The sequence below is a fragment of the Neopsephotus bourkii genome, unplaced genomic scaffold (genome assembly GCF_033783945.1).
Source record: "Neopsephotus bourkii isolate Nb327-2 ecotype Australia unplaced genomic scaffold, CSIRO-AGI_Nbou_v1 NB_1433, whole genome shotgun sequence".
NCBI lineage: Eukaryota > Metazoa > Chordata > Aves > Psittaciformes > Psittacidae > Neopsephotus > Neopsephotus bourkii.
The window spans coordinates 1,724,135-1,739,825 of record NW_026901910.1 but is presented as its reverse complement, the minus strand read 5'-3'; the positions used below and the strand labels follow the sequence as shown (position 1 = coordinate 1,739,825).

Sequence of the window (15,691 nt, the reverse complement as noted above, 5' to 3'; positions counted from 1 at the left end):
ACCCCCTGAGGTGGGTCCCTCCCCCTGGGGAGAAGCTGTCGCTTTAACGCCGAGCAGCTGGTTGCAAACGGGGTGGTGGCCGAGGCGGGCAAGCGCCGCTGGCCACCCTCAACCTGCGCCCATCCCACCCGCCTCGCCGTGCCCTGGCCCGCTCGGTCTCTGCTCTCAGTCCCAGGACTCTGGACAAATAAAAGCAGGGATGTTCCTCCGGGGCGGTCGCCCCCCGGTCCACCGGGCGGAGGAGTTGGCGAAGGCTCCCCGGTTCCTTGGCAGCAGCCCCCGGAGGAGAAGGTTAAACGGAGGCATCCCTCACGTGTGGAACTCCAAGGAAAGAGCAAGCCAGAGGAGAAGCAGCGGGATGAAGAAGGGCCCAGAGAAAGGCACTCCGGGCAAAGGGACGTCCCTGTCACCGGGGCTGCAGTCATACTACAGCATCCTTAGTGCTTTTGGGAGGGTCTTTATGGGTCTGGGGGAGGTACTTGGCTCAGTGCCGTTCCCTGGAGTTTTAGAAGCCATTTCAGTTCTGCCATAAGACACGTCTTCCGAATTGTTGCCCCTGCAAGGCTGGGGCCAGGGACACCCGCCTGCTTACAGGGGGGCCCTCCCAGCACTCCCACTGGGAGCAGGGGATACTCACAGCCCTCCTTACAGGGTGGCTCCCCTCACCTCAGCGCTCCCAACAAGCCCCACGGAGCCTGAGGCTCCGACCTGCGCCTGAGCTACGGGCGGGCAGTCCTGGCTGCAGCACATCATCATCATCATCATCATCATCATCATCATCATCATCAACATCTTGTACTTCTGGGAGCCCAGTACAAAACCTCGACCCCAACCAGGGGGAGGTCACCCGAGCCAAAGGTGGGCCTGTGCCCTCTAAAGGGTGAGGGAGGGCTCGTTCATATGGGCTAAGGCAGCCTCCCAAGCCCTGCTTAAAGCGAGCTGGGGCTGCTCTAGGGGACATAGGGCTCCACAGATTATTGTGGCTGTGCGTGGAAGCCGGAGAGCTTCAACACGCCAAGGGGCAAATGCTGCGACACGCCCTGACAACAGGGGGTCACGCTGGCACATCACCAGCAGGACAGGCAGCCACGCAGGCAGAGACCCACGTCCTGACTACAGGCAGGTCGCATTGCCTGCACCACGACTAAGTGGCTTGGCGCCGTCCGTGGAAAGAAGGGGCGAGCTCAAACCGTCCCTCTGCTCGCGGACTCAGAGGGGACCCCCCTGTTACTGCACAGAGCCCGGCTCTCCTGGGAAGTTCAGGCTAAGTACGCTGCAGTTATTTTAACAAGGGCCTAAACAAGCTCATTCTCCTGCACACACACACACAGAGACAAAGACACACACTCAACCACAGACACAAACAGGGAAAAACAGAAGTTCCACAAAGAGAGCATGGGCTCCATGCAGCCAATGTCTGGGGAGTCACCCTACTCGCAAACAGGAGAGGGGAGCTCAGACTATGCCCCAGGATGCGTGGAAGCCAGAGAGCTTCAACACGCCAAGGGGAAAACGCAGTGACACACCCTGACAACAGGGGGTCACGCTGGGTAGGCCACCAGCAGGCAGAAGGCTGCTGGGGCAGAGGAGTGGGGCAGGGAAATGGCCCGCCCCTGCTTACAGGGTGGCCTGGGGGTCCAGAGAGCTCCATTTCCCCCTCGGGTGTGGGGACGGTGGCTCTCACCCTCCTTACAGGGTTGCCACGCTCTCTGGGCAGCCAAACTGTGGGGCATCGTGGCAAAAGGCCAAAGACTCCAGCCATGTTTACAGGGAGATCACCCAGTGCACCACCACTTAAAGGTGTTGGCACTGCTCTTGTGTTCAGCCCGCCGCCCCTCGTCTAGCTCACCCGTGGTGCTCACTGGCACCGTTCCACACAATGTTCTTCTTGTCCAGGAGCGGCTGCCAAGGAAGTGAGGGCTCACTCAAAAACCAGGTCCACCGCCCGGGGGAGTGAGGGACATCAACCTCAGAGGAAGCTCCCAGACAGTTTCATCCCAGCCTCCCACCTTCCCCAGTAGTGTCCTCCCTCCTAAACTGCCCCAGGTGCTGAGAGCAGAGAGAAAGAGACCGAGGGCAGGGCATGCCCAACCACATATCTCAGCCCCACGCCTCTGAAAGGCCAGGGCCAGAGACACCCATTTGATGTCTCTGGGTGTCCCTCCCAACACTTCCTGCCCAGCGCAGGGGCCACCCACAGCCCTTCTTACAGGGCGGTCTCCCCCTCAGCTCAGCACTCCCAACAAACCCCACAGAGCCCGGGTTACAGGCTGGCCATCCTGGCTGCAGCATAACACCCCATATTCAGGAGCTCCACTTCCCCCCACCCCAGGCCGTGGAGACGGTGGCTCTCGCCCTGCTTACAAGGTTGCCCCTCTCCCCGGAAAGGCTACCCACCCATGGAGCAACATGGCAAAAGCAAAGACCCCAACCCTGGTTACAGGGAGGGCACCCCAAAGGTGCCAGTGACGCCCTTGTGTGACCCCAGCCCCAGTGATAGGGAGGTCCCTGTGCCCAGAGTGCCTCTTTCCTCCTCTTCAGCCTCTCCTGCTTCCCCCGCTCCGCTCCTCTTCGGCGTCCTGGGCTTCCCCCGCTCGCTCTTGCCTCGCTGCGCCTCACGACGGACGCCTCCTCTGTGTGCTCCGCAGGCCGGTGCGAAGGCAAGAGGGCACGGTCAGGGACTAAAGGGAGCGGGAGCTCCCCACAGCCCCGCCCGGCCCCCGTGGGAGCTGTCCCCAGGACCACCGGCCCCGCCGTCCTCCCGCACCTACTCCCGACCCCCCTTCCCTCTGCCCCCCCCCCCCCCCACCAAGTAACTGCTCACCCATCAGCTCCTCTCACGGGATGGGTGCTCCGGGGCTCCCTGCAGGGACGAGGGCGAAGGACGCTCTGCTGCTCCGGGCCGCTCCAGGCGGAGACTGGATCCTCCGTGGTCCTGCTGCACCCCCTGCGGCGATGCCTGCCCGCGCCTCCCGGGAAGGCGCAGAGCCCAGCCCGGCCAGCGGCGCTCGCAGGCCCCCGACGGCGGTGACCGACCCCCGCCAGCCCGCCCCGCGGCGGACACGGACCCTTCCCTGACGGCACCGCCTCCCACCCGGCCTGAGGCAATTACGGACCCTTCCCCACCAAGGCGACGGCACCGACCCCTTCCCGCCCCGACGCAATTACCGACCCTTCCCCGAAGGCACAGACTCCCCCCCTCCCTGAGGCAATTACGGACCCTTCCCCACCAAGCGACGGCGCCGAATCCCATCCGTTCTGAGGCAGTTACAGACCCTTCCCCCCACCAAGGCGACGGTGCCGGCTCCCTCCCATCCCGGCAATTACAAACCCTTCCCCGAAGGCGCGGACTGCCTCCCCCCCCCCCCCCCCGCAATTACTGAGCCCCCCCCTTCAAGGAGACAGCAGTAATCCCCCCCCCAGCCCGAGTCCATTAAAAACCCTTCCCCACCAAGCGACGGTGCCGAATCCCATCCGTTCTGAGGCAGTTACAGACCCTTCCCCACCAAGGCGACGGTGCCGGCTCCCCCCCATCCCGAGGCAATTACAAACCCTTCCCCGAAAGCATAGACTCTTTCCCCCCCCCCCCCCAGGCAATTACTGAGCCCCCCCTTCAAGGAAACAGCAGTGATCCCCCCCCAGCCCGAGTCCATTAAAAATCCTTCCCCACCAAGGCGACGGCACCGATTCCCTCCCGGCTTGAGGCACTTACAAACCCTTCCCCACCAAGACAACGGCATCTACTCCCCCCCGCACTGAGGCAATTACAAACCCTTCTCCCCTAGGGCGACGGCACTGGCTCCCTCCCGCCCTGAGGCAATTACGGACCCTTTCTCGACGGCACCGATTCCCTCCTGCCCTCCCCAAGCGATTACGATCTCTTCCCCGAAAGCACAGACTCCCCCCCTCCCTGAGGCAATTACGGACCCTTCCCCACCAAGCGACGGCGCCGAATCCCATCCGTCCTGAGGCAGTTACAGACCCTTCCCCACCAAGGCGACGGTGCCGGCTCCCTCCCATCCCGAGGCAATTACAAACCCTTCTCCCATGGCACAGACTCTCCTCCCCCCCCCCCGCAATTACTGAGCCCCCCCCTTCAAGGAGACAGCAGTGATCCCCCCCCCCCAGCCCGAGTCCATTAAAAACCCTTCCCCACCAAGCGACGGCGCCGAATCCCTCCCGGCTTGAGGCACTTACAAACCCTTCCCCACCAAAACAACGGCATCTACTCCCCCCCGCCCTGAGGCAAGTACGGACCCTTCTCCACTAGGGCGACGGCACTGGCTCCCTCCCGCCCTGAGGCAATTACGGACCCTTCCTCGACGGCACCAATTCCTTCCCTCCTTCCCACCCTCCCCAAGCGATTATGGTCCCTTCCCCAAAAGCACAGACTCCCCCCCTCCCTGAGGCAATTACGGACCCTTCCCCACCAAGCGACGGCGCCGAATCCCATCCGTTCTGAGGCAGTTACAGACCCTTCCCCACCAAGGCGACGGTGCCGGCTCCCTCCCATCCCGAGGCAATTACAAACCCTTCCCCGAAGGCACAGACTCCCCCCCCCGCCCGAGGCAATTACTGACCCCCCCAGCCCAGTCCATTAAAACCCTTCCCCACCAAGGCGACGGCACTTCCCTCCCGCCCTGAGGCAATTACAAACCCTTCCCCACGAAACGGCATCTATTCCCCCCCGCCCTCAAGCAATTACGAACCCTTCCCCTAAAGCACAGGCTCCCCCCCTCCCTGAGGCAATTACGGACCCTTCCCCACCAAGCGACGGCGCCGAATCCCATCCGTTCTGAGGCAGTTACAGACCCTTCCCCACCAAGGCGACGGTGCCGGATCCCTCCCATCCCGAGGCAATTACAAACCCTTCTCCCATGGCACAGACTCTTCCCCCCCCCCCGGCAATTACTGAGCCCCCCCCTTCAAGGAGACAGCAGTGATCGCCCCCCAGCCCGAGTCCATTAAAAACCCTTCCCCACCAAGGCGACGGCACCGATTCCCTCCCGGCTTGAGGCACTTAAAAACCCTTCCCCACCAAGGCGACGGCACCGATTCCCTCCCGGCTTGAGGCACTTACAAACCCTTCCCCACCAAGACAACGGCATCTACTCCCCCCCGTCCTGAGGCAAATACAAACCCTTCCCCGCAAAGACGACGGCACCGACCACCCTCCCCTCGGCCCCGAGGCAATTACAAACCTCTCCCCACCCAGACGACGGCACCGGCTCCCATCCATCCTGAGGCAACCACAGACCCTTCCCCACCCAGACGACGGCACCGGCTCCCATCCATCCTGAAGCAATTACAAACTTTTTCCCACCCAGACGACGGCACCGGCTCCCATCCATCCTGAAGCAATTACAAACCCTTCCCCACCCAGACGACGGCACCGATTCCCTCCCGTCCCGAAGTGATCGCAGCCCTTTCCCCGGCGGCACCGGCTCCCGTCCCGCTCCCGTCTGCCTCAGACGCCCCCCTCAGACTCCTGAGATAACCCCTCACGCTCGCGCTCTTCCCGCCCACCCGCGAGGCGCCCCTGAGGCGAGGGGCACGAGCCCGGCGCGTGCAGCATCGCCCCCGGCTTTCCCGCCCTCCCGGCGAGGCGCGTGGGGCTGCAGCACGCGCTCGGCTCGTGCCCCGCCGCACGCACACCGACGCTCACCGCCGCGGCTTTCCCACGCCTCCCTCCGGGCCACGGCTGGGGGGGCTCCTTTTAAACCCCTAAAGCCCTGCAGCTGGGAGTGATGGGCGATGCGGAACACCTGCTGTCAAAGACAAAGGAGAGGCAGGAGCGCGGCTTTCCAGATCAACACAAAGCACAGGCACTGCTCAAGCACCCCAAAACAACACACACCCGTCTATCGAACAGTAACACGCAAGTGCTCGTTTATCTCCTTCCGGAAGCGCAGCTGCATCTCTGCCACCAGCTGGCGGCTCAGGGCCTTGTCGCAGGACTGAAAGGTCAGCCTGTAGCAGAAGCTCCTCCGTCCTGTCTCTGACTGCTGGAAACTGTCGATTAACTGGATGGACGTGACTGTTTCACATGACACCTGCCTGGCAATGGTGTGAAAAGCAACTTCATCGAACTGTTCCCCATCAGGAACCCAAAAGCTGACATCATGCACATAGGAAGGTGGATAGAGAGAAAAACTCTTGAATAGCCTTAATTCTCCTCTAGGAAATTGATGGAGGAATCTATTGTCTGATGTCCAGAGCATTCGCCAATCACATATTCCACAGATCAGCATGGCTAGGAGGTCAAGATTCAATGAGGCAAAGACAACCACCAGTTCACTGCTTACTAGTTCATACTGAACTGTCCCTATAACTCCCACGCAGCAGCCCTTGTCATGGGAGCCTGGAGTATCTGTCTCCACAAAGAGTAAGTACTGAATTTTACTAAGCTGAGATTCAAAAGCAGCAAAGTCATTTAGTTCAGCTGTTTCAAAGCTCATTGCTTCCTGCAGGTTGATATTCAGTTTAAAGCTGGAAACAGCCTGGTGAAGAGATTGTATGCTGGTTTTAATGTTATTCATCAGCATCTGGCTATAGCTTTTCTCTGTACCTCTGTTAATGGCGCTTACAAAAACCATCTCGTGAAAAACAGGCATGGAGTGAGGAGTGATAGAACACTTCCTGAAAACCAGCCCAGAAATAACATAAAGTGTCTCTGGGAGAAAAGCTCCTCTTTGTATTACTGCCTGAGCATAAGGTAGAAGAGAAGGTCTAAGATAATACTGCTTTGAAATGTGGCATCCCTCTTGTACATCCACCCAACCATTCTTATCTGCATCCCTGCAAAAATCAACATGGTGAAATGAAACTGCATTTGTCAGTCCATTAGACATTTCTTCAGTGCTTGGAGTCTCCTCTGGGTTTAGAATGATCCAAAAGACATTTGAGTGACAGACACCATTCAGTTGACCATGGTGGAGCAGAGGAAGGCAGGAGTCAATGTTTTGTAATGGAAAGGCTTGGCGAAGGTCTGCAGTGAGCTTCTCCTTTAGTGTCCGTACTGGATGATTTGAATTTGGTTCTAGGAAACCCCTGTGAAAAATAAAAAGTGTGAATTACACACACCACTAAACAGATTTCCCTGAGACACCTTCCTGTGATCATAATTTGAGGCCAGCAACTTACCCAAAACAGTCTCAGGTGTTAAGGTTTCTGATAATTACCCGAACAAGCCAAGTCTTTCATCAAAAGTGTTGAAATGGCTAACATGTTTGCAGGACAATGGTGTTTGTCTCCATGTTACAATCAAGAATTAATTGCACTTTCACTGGTAAAAAAGGAATGAGACTTAACAGTCAGGATCACCACTGCCACTCAGCACAGGCATTACCAATACAGTAGTGAATCAAATTTTGTTAGACTGGATAGCCTCTGAAGTACACAGTGGTTCACCTAAGAAGCTGGTATTTTTTAATCCTCCTAGCCTTAGTATTGCGGTATTAGCCGACACCAAGTCAGCTCCTCAAGTTCTTCCATAATATAGTAAAAAAGATTGTTTTCATTTTTATTTGTGCGTTCAAGTATGCAGCGGCTTGGTCTCATTCCCAAAGTTGTTATTTGGTCTGTAGACTGATTTTTAAGTAGGCCATAACCACAAGCCAACAGGAAGCAGACTTAAAAAAGAAATGGAACAGGAAATTCTGTAAGAAGGAAAGGAGGGAAAGTGAAGCAACTCCATTTTATCTGACACCTATCCTAGTCATTCCCACTGAGAACAGGAGTGTGTTATTTATTAGAAATTATAAAATTAATTATAGAACTTACCTATTGATTTTATCCACGAGTACCTGTGGTACTTGAAAAGAAACTTTTCTGTTTTCCAGCTCTATTTCACAGCTCATAGGTTTGAAATATGAAAATGGCATGCTTCGTGTGAAAATGTGGTTTAATGCACCCTCTACACAGAAAGATTTATCTTGACTCCTGACAATACACAAAAGCAGAGCACAGTCATTGATCACTTCCTATACTTAATGTGTCGTAAGTAAGCATCACACAGCTAACTCTGTGCAACAGTAACATGCTTCTTATTGAATCCCAGGTCTTGTTAAAAGGTGCTAAAATGCAACATTGCCTGAGAGAGTGGTCCAACACTGGAACAAGCTGTAGCTGGCTCTGCTTTCAGCTGTGGGATAGGACTAGATTATTGCTGGAGGTCCCTGCCAACATCAACCATGCTGGGATTCTGTGATTGTCTGCTAAGCAGATACACATTCCACAGTCCTCCTCCCATCTTTAAGCTGAGATTCACATTTGTTCTCAAGTGGGTCATTTTGACTTTTAAAACCCTAAAATAATCTTATTTTTTAAAGGGTACTTTGGCAAGAGGCTTGCATTTTATCTTGACCGTTCTGTTCAGAGGTGAAAAAGAACTGTAGCTATTTTAAAGAAAATTAAAGGAAGTCCCTCTCTCCAACAAACAAGATACTAAAAGACCATACTAGTGCTAGGTATTATAAGAGCACAAATAACTTTTGTTTTGCCACATGATGGTTACCTGTAGCCTGTACACTTATATCCACGGATAATCTCTGCTTTAAAAGGATGAACATTACTCAAGATAAATCCAGCTCCTGCCGCCACAGCCACTATTTGCCAGCTGTTGTGCCATTCTCTCCTTGGTTGATCAGCAGGTGTCCCACCCTGTCCATTACAAAGTGCCACATGAACCTCTCCCTCCTCTGATAGCACTTCTGCAGAGCTGTAAGCCAGGGAACAAGAAAAAGTCCTGCTATCACACACAGAAATCTTATAGTGTCAGAAAAACACACATAACACAGCTAGAAATCTGTATCACGGCACTCAATTAGCATAGAACTATTTCTGGCTTACTCACCTATGGAAGAAGTGCGCAAGAAGTTCTCTGTTCTTCACTACCCCAGCCTTTCTCCCACAGTGAGGGAAGTTGAAATGAATACAGTCAAATTCTCTTTTTCCTGGTAAAAAGCAGTCCTTCAGCTTGGTGCAGTCCACTGAGAACATAACTTCAGCTCCTTCAACAGTAATCGAAAAACAAGACTGATGTTCATCAGTATGGAAAATGTTAAAGGAAGGTAGCAGTTAGCGCTCTAGTCCACTTTTAAGCATATTAGAGCAGCAGCTACCAGGCATCTTCCCACCCGTACATTACGAAAATCACAAAGTCTAGCAGCTACCAGGCATCTTCCCACCTGTACATTAGGAAAATCACAAAGTCTAGGTTCCCTTTGCTCGCTTGCAAAGTCTTCTGCTGGCCACTTGTTTCAGCTCTCTTTCAGCCTGATTAGATCTTAGGGCAAATTGATTTGGACAATTCAAATTCCTCGTGGCAAAAGCAGTCGTCTTAAGTGCGTGGAGCGGTGAAGGGCTATAGAGTGACAGCAAAGCTCCTGCGGAGGCAATGGGACCGCCGGATGCCTGTTGTAACGAAGGCATGCCGCCGCTCCAGAGCCTTGTCACGACAACAGGGGTTAGAGCTAAGGGCTGAGCACTACCGACACCGTTCCTCTCCCCGTCCCGATCTCCTAGGACGCTGTGAGCGAGGACCACCGCCACCACCCTCCCTCCCCAACGGCGGGGGTGCGAACCCACCTTTCTCCCGCAGACGCTGGATGTTCTCCGCTGCTCCCCCACACCTGGACACCTCCTCTTCGCTCTCGTAGCAAGTGGCCACGACGTGGGTTCCCTCGGCCCCGCACAGAGAAGCCGCGAAGGAGAAGTTGCCCTCCCCGATGAGCAGGACGCGGCGCACCGGCTCCATACCCGACACCGCCCGGAGCCCGGCGCTGCCTCATGACGTTTCCGCCGGTCGCCTGCTGGTGGCATCAGGCCGCACCGCCGCTGGTCCCGCCTGGGCTCCGCAGGACGCGCTGCGGAAGCGGCTTCGCTTCTCGGGCGCAGCCGTGGCCCCTGCGGACGTCTCCGGTTGCTTTGTCGGCAGCCGCTCCCCGACACGGACCCTCTGCACAGAGCCCGGATAGCTGCCGGCGCCCCAGGGGAGGCCAGCAGCTATAACTGAGAAGACGGTGTAGCTTCAGGACTGAGAGTTATGGCTTGAGAGAGAATAGCAGTGCTTTACTGGCGCCTGTTCTATTTGTGCGCCCGCAGTTGCTGCAGAGGCCAAGGACAGTGTTTCAGGAGTCACTGACAGTGGAAGGCTTAAAATTGTTCAAAAAGCAAGCTCCAACAGAGTAAGTTTCTCTGAGTTGCCTTTTGTACTGAGAAATGCAGGATAAAAGCTTAGGGAGATAGACACCATACCATCCCCTACTCCCCCCCCCCCCCCCAAAACCACAACCAAACCAAACAAACAAAAAAACCCAAACCACTCAAACAAAAACCAAAACAGCTTTTGGTCCTCAAGGAGGGACACACCTCTTCTCTGGTGCCCTCTGTCACACACACAAGTATAGGAAGTCCTTCTCCAGTGACTGTGGGAGTAGAAGGGACAATATTCCATGTCATGTTAACTGCTGTTGAGATCTAAGATGGTCCTAGGGGCTTGTTGATTTCTCTTGCCAGATCATGCCCAAGATGTCTATGTACAACTCCCTCCATGGTCCTTAATGTATGCTACTGGCCTTGGGGAACTGTGGATGGACTTGGGCAGCACTTCTAAACTTTCCCAGTATGGCTGGAGACGCACCACCAATTAAAAGATTTATCAACAGAACCCCTATGGGGTGAGGTTTTCAATATATTCACTGAAACAACATCCTCTCCAGATTGCCACAAGTCAAAGCACTGGAGAATAAAAAGTACATGCACAGAACTGAAACACAGTCTGTTGGATCTGTAGTGTAGCTAAAGAAGAGCTTCTGAATGACATTTGTGCTTGGAGATGACAGGGCTGTTTTCTCATTGTTGAGCTGCACTCCTGTGCCACCACAGAACAGGTATTTCAAGTCATTCAGGGAGTGGTATTTGCATTTCAAGTATTCTTGTCTAGCTAACCTCATCACGTTTATCCTGTGAGCTTTTGCTCAAAATTCCTATTTCTTGCTACCGAATTTGAGGCTAACAAAAGCCTACTCTATAGAAAAGATCTGTGTTTTGTACCGCTCAACTATGTTTGCATAAATCAGATTAATACTGTAGATGTCAGATCCTGTTTGCTGCTTGAAGGGCACTGACAACATGATTTCAAAGTGATGTGATTGGCATCACAAGGGCAGAATGTTCTCCTCTCTAGATATACCTGTGTTTACTGCAGCTCTGCAGTTTTAAACTGCAACTGCTCTGAATTGGTGGCAGCATTTGGATGCTTGTCCATAACATGAGTCATTCTAGAGATTTAAGATACAGTTGTCTTCCAGTCAGTTGTTATCGAATGCCCACACTTCAAAGGGGTTTGACTGTCATGAAGTTGTTTTACCAGTCTAGTCTCCACTGGAAAAACTTTGTTGCTTGTGAAACACTCTGAAATCCTCTGGCAACATTGAAGGAAAAGGTTCATCCAATTAGATGTTTGCAAAACATCAGAGTACACCAAGTGAAACTAGCAAAGTGTTTGTGAATACGAATACAAACTCTCCTTGACACACCTGCCACTCAAGCTGTAAGCAAGAATGATGCCATGTATATTTCCTTGCACAGCAACCACACAGCTTTTTTGACCTGTCTCTTCCCTTGTGCTCAGTGCTAAAACAACAAAGTACAAGCTGCTTATTCATATTTTATTTGTTAGTAAACTTTCTCAGCATAAATAAGAGTAGCCATTCAGCATAGCTGGTATCTGATGAAAAGTACTCTCAAATGGCCCCCTCAGTGTGACTTGGAAGAGCAGCCTACTTCCTTTGGGCTCCTGCAATGGCAGGCTTCTCTTCACGGGTGATGGGGATAGTGCGCTCTGGGGCATCACTTTGTTTCCTTGGTGCGCTCACAGTCAGGACACCATCCAGAGAGAGTGATGAAGTTATGGTCAGAGGGTCCACATCATCTGGAATCCTGTATTTCCTGCTGAACTCCCTGGCAATAAAGCCATGCTCATCCTTCAAAAGGAGAAGAGAAGGAACAGCCCTAGTTAGAAATGTTCACTCAGTTCCACCTAAACCATGGGCTCTTTGTAAATTCCGAGACTGGGAAGCTCCAGCTCTCACAGGAAAACTTAAGAAAATTAGAAGAATTTTTTATTATGAGATGCTCTTTTTAAAGAGACAAGATGGGCAGAAGTGAAGCACTGCCCTGCCTAGGCTGCAGGTGCCTGCAGGTACACTTTTTAAAGGAGCTATGTGTGCTAGAGACTGGTCTCATTGCACAGTGGTGTGCTGTCATTCCTAAGATGCAGCAGCTAGACTCACATGCAGTGCCATCTACCCCTGTCCCTGAGGGTCCCCAGAACATTAGAAATACACAGCTTTCTAGTGAGCTGGTCTCTGCTATAGTACTTGATTATTTTCTTAGACAAAAAAGATTGCAGAAGCTATGTCAGGATTATAGGCTTCCACCAGCTACAAGTAATGCTGTATTTCCTGACTGACAAACCTGTGTGATCCCAGAAGCTCTTAAAGCTGACAATTCCAGTCACATAGCTATTTTATTACATGTATTCGTTTCCTTCTGGCAAGGAGGCAGTGGTGGGAGGGAGGTGGAGACTGGCAAACCCTGCTGCATACAGCTTTGGACATCGCTTTTGACTTCTGTCTGTCCAGTTGCCACACAGGTCTCATGAGCCAGCAAGCAATGCTGACAGCAGAACACAATCTTTAAAGATTACAAACTGGAAGATGGGCCTTTTTCAGGAAGAGGTAGCCTCATGGTAACAGAACTGGGTAATGCACTGATTCATTATGTGGTTTAGTTATTACAGTTTGTTGTTAGCTTATGGAATGCCTCCCTGCATTCCTGGCCTCTTCACAGAATGAGGGAGGCCCAAAAATGCCCATTTCAAAGGTGATTTTCCAGTTCAGTTCACAGTTCATGTAACATCAACAATAAATCTTCACCCTGTTGCTGCCCAGTCTGGGATCATCTGGGCAGGTTGGGGTGTTGCACAGAGCATCTTCCATTAGGATTGGTTAATAAGAAACCAGAACTATTTGAGATGAGCACAGAGGGTTATTTTGCAGTCTCCTTGTTTAACCATAGATGAGGAAGTTCACATTGACTCTATCAGTCATACAATTAAAGTAGAAGTACCTGGCGCTCCTCATGCTTCCCGTGAATTTCTATCATGTCCCCCTGCACCTTCACTTTTAGCTCTTCAGGGGAGAAATGTTTCACATCAAGATTTACAGAAAATTTGTCCTTCTCCAGTCGCATCTGCAAAACAAGTAGGTGGCTTCAGAAAAGAGTGGGTGAGGGTTTCAGCTTAAAAAGACTCAGAATACAGCAGTTCAAGACTCAAGGTGGTATCTACACATGCAGTGTCTGACTTGGCATTCTGATCTGGGTGGCTTTGCCCTTTGCTGGCCAGTTACATTAATGCCCATCACTGCAGTATCTAAAATGTGAATGCTTTCTCTTGGTAGATGTTTTCCTTGGAAGCAAAGAAGAGATTCTCAATCTGAATTTGTTAAAACTGACTCTTCCATTGGCGTACGGGTTTTGCATCCAATTCTTTTTACAGAATGTCTGGAGGTTTTCAGTTTCTGTGGCTGGATTTTGCCAAGTCTTAAAAGCAAAAGAAACCCTTCCTGTACAGCTGACTGAAGCTCATCTGAAGGTTTGCAGGCTTTCCCTTGTATCACTGCTCTTTAATAACCCAAATAATGTGTCACTGGTGAGAAGCTCAGCCTCACTGCTCACCTCCATAATCTGAGCAGCCTGACTTTTGCCGAAACTCAGAATCACCTGTTGCTAATCTCACCTCTTTCCCTTCCATTTGCACTTTATCACCTCAAACACTGCTTTTTGCTGCCTTCTGAGGTTGAATTTGCACGTTCTGCCTGTCTTGGACACCTCTGTGGAACTTTGCTATATGAGCTGGCTGTCTCAGCCTTCCTGCTGCATTCATGGTCAGAAACATGCAAGCCTCCTGGAGCTCTGCTCTGGGATGTGGAGGCAGCCTCTGTGCCAGCTCTACGCTTACTGGTTTCTGCAGTTTGACCTGGGAGGCTAAGTGCTTCCTCCTCCTTCCAGAAGATTTGTCCACTGAGTGAGATGTTGTTACCTGTGGTGCTTTTTATGGCTGCTTCAGGGGACAGCCAGACTCAGGTCAGTAAATCAAGGGAAATATTATGCAAAGATTAAAACAATGCTTTCGATCCTTTGGCTTAGAATAGCTCTAAAAGTTACTTGAAAATAAGACAGTTGACACACAGAAGAGGCAAGGCTGTTTGAGCTACGTGCCTCTTGGCTCAGCCCCTGAAGTAAGCAGCCGGCTGCTTCATGATCCTTTTGGTCCTGTATCTTAAAATGCTTCTCTTCTCAGCAGTGATTCTCTAAAATAGGCCCCTTTTTCCTCAGCATGAGCTCCCACACTGCCTGACATCAGTTTCTGATTACCCCTGCCAACCGCCCCTGTGCTCTTTGCTCCTCAGGAGGAGTGGGATTGAAAGTTTTGCACAGCAGACAGGGAGATAAGGGTTCCTCCTTTATTCTGTCGGCTCTTGTTTGCCACAGTTTGCTTCTATTCCAAACAATATGGCAATACTTGCACTCAGTTACAAATGATTAGACAAGCATGCAGAGGTTCTTGCTTAATGCAGAAGAGCAGAGACACAAACACAGCACCCTTTTCCTCAGCCTTTTCCTAATAACCACCTATAAGAAGCTTCCAAGATCTCAGCTCTCATGGGTCTCCAGCTCCAGGCCCATCAGGGTGTGCACACAGCAGTAACAAAGAGCATTAAGAAGGGAAGATTACCTCAGAGAGTCCTGCTTCTAGCCAACTGGGCATCCGAAGAATGGGGGATCTCATCAAGAAGGGACTGAGGCTGGGGGAAGCAGGGAGTAGCTCTGATTCCTGCAGGTGCTCTCCGAATATCTGGTCAAAGATACGACTCGGCGCCAACCAAGACAAGAAGGGTCTGCGGATCAGGGGGTTATGAATGGTGATATCCATTGGAGTGCGCTGGAGGTGGCTGGCAAACAACTGTGCTGCAGTGCTGTGCTGGGAGCGCAGGACAGCTTTATACCCGTGCAGCTGGCCTGATCTTCCCCCCCCTCAGGCCTCTTGAACAGTGGTGTCAGGGATTTTATTGTCCCACTCCTGGGCTGGTCCCTTCAGTGGTGCCCAGTAGCTGTCTGAGGGATTTGAACACATTGCTGAGGAGGAGGGGGAAGGGGAGAAGAAGAAAAGGAGCCTAATGGGGCAGCAAGAAGCCAAACTGCCCAGCCACCCGCCCCACTCCCCACGTGCTGTTTATCTGCAGAGACCCAGGCAGGCTTGGCGGATGTTCCCAGCTGCTTTGGATGCCAGCAGGATCAATGCAACTCCTATCTTTGGCTTACAGGGAAAATGACAAGGGACCATTGTTCCCACTGCCAGCACTGAGACTTCAGTCATACATCACCCACCAGCCTAGGGATAGCTCTGCCCTTCCTTAAGGCCAAGGAAGGCACAGGCCTGCTGTAGTTGGAGGGCAGGAAAGACCCCAGGAGGTCTTTGCTGAGATACCCTTGGCAATGCAGCTCTCTGCAGCCCAGTGAGCCTTAGTGGATACCCATTGGTGAGTGTGAATGAAAGATGGCTTTCCCCACAGTGCTTCAGCCCAACACCTCTCATCTTTTGCCCACTACAGAAACCACTTGG

General features: G+C 52.6%; 2 protein-coding genes across 3 annotated transcripts; both read right to left on the bottom strand.

Annotated features, from left to right (window-relative positions):
* Positions 1 to 5,860: 5,860 nt before the first annotated feature.
* FDXACB1 (ferredoxin-fold anticodon binding domain containing 1) lies at positions 5,861 to 10,181 on the bottom strand. Of its 2 annotated transcripts, none has more exons than XM_061368380.1 (5): positions 9,589 to 10,181; positions 8,855 to 9,011; positions 8,516 to 8,719; positions 7,783 to 7,941; positions 5,861 to 7,050 (listed from the first exon to the last, which is right to left on the bottom strand). In XM_061368380.1, the coding sequence occupies exons 1-5, from the start codon at positions 9,755 to 9,757 to the stop codon at positions 5,862 to 5,864; spliced, it is 1,878 nt and encodes a 625-aa protein (XP_061224364.1). In that variant the 5' UTR covers positions 9,758 to 10,181; the 3' UTR covers position 5,861. The 2 variants fall into 2 exon arrangements, with proteins under 2 accessions (XP_061224364.1, XP_061224365.1); XM_061368381.1 differs by having other exon boundaries at positions 8,855 to 8,954.
* A 1,477-nt stretch (positions 10,182 to 11,658) lies between these two features.
* Positions 11,659 to 15,570, bottom strand: CRYAB (crystallin alpha B). Its single transcript, XM_061368379.1, has 3 exons — positions 14,804 to 15,570; positions 13,135 to 13,257; positions 11,659 to 11,987 (listed from the first exon to the last, which is right to left on the bottom strand). The coding sequence occupies exons 1-3, from the start codon at positions 14,999 to 15,001 to the stop codon at positions 11,784 to 11,786; spliced, it is 525 nt and encodes a 174-aa protein (XP_061224363.1). The 5' UTR covers positions 15,002 to 15,570; the 3' UTR covers positions 11,659 to 11,783.
* Between the last annotated feature and the right edge of the window lie 121 nt (positions 15,571 to 15,691).

Excerpts from the sequence above, each read along its gene's own strand:
- FDXACB1 (XM_061368380.1), bottom strand. The coding sequence starts at position 9,757 with ATGGAGCCGGTGCGCCGCGTCCTGCTCATCGGGGAGGGCAACTTCTCC. Across the intron at positions 9,012-9,588 it reads CCAGCGTCTGCGGGAGAAAG|GAGCTGAAGTTATGTTCTCA; the intron begins GTGGGTTCGCAC and ends TTACTGTTGAAG. Across the intron at positions 7,051-7,782 it reads CTCGTGGATAAAATCAATAG|GGGTTTCCTAGAACCAAATT; the intron begins GTAAGTTCTATA and ends TATTTTTCACAG.
- CRYAB (XM_061368379.1), bottom strand. The coding sequence starts at position 15,001 with ATGGATATCACCATTCATAACCCCCTGATCCGCAGACCCTTCTTGTCT. Across the intron at positions 13,258-14,803 it reads TAGAAGCAGGACTCTCTGAG|ATGCGACTGGAGAAGGACAA; the intron begins GTAATCTTCCCT and ends CTTGTTTTGCAG. Across the intron at positions 11,988-13,134 it reads GGAAGCATGAGGAGCGCCAG|GATGAGCATGGCTTTATTGC; the intron begins GTACTTCTACTT and ends CTCCTTTTGAAG.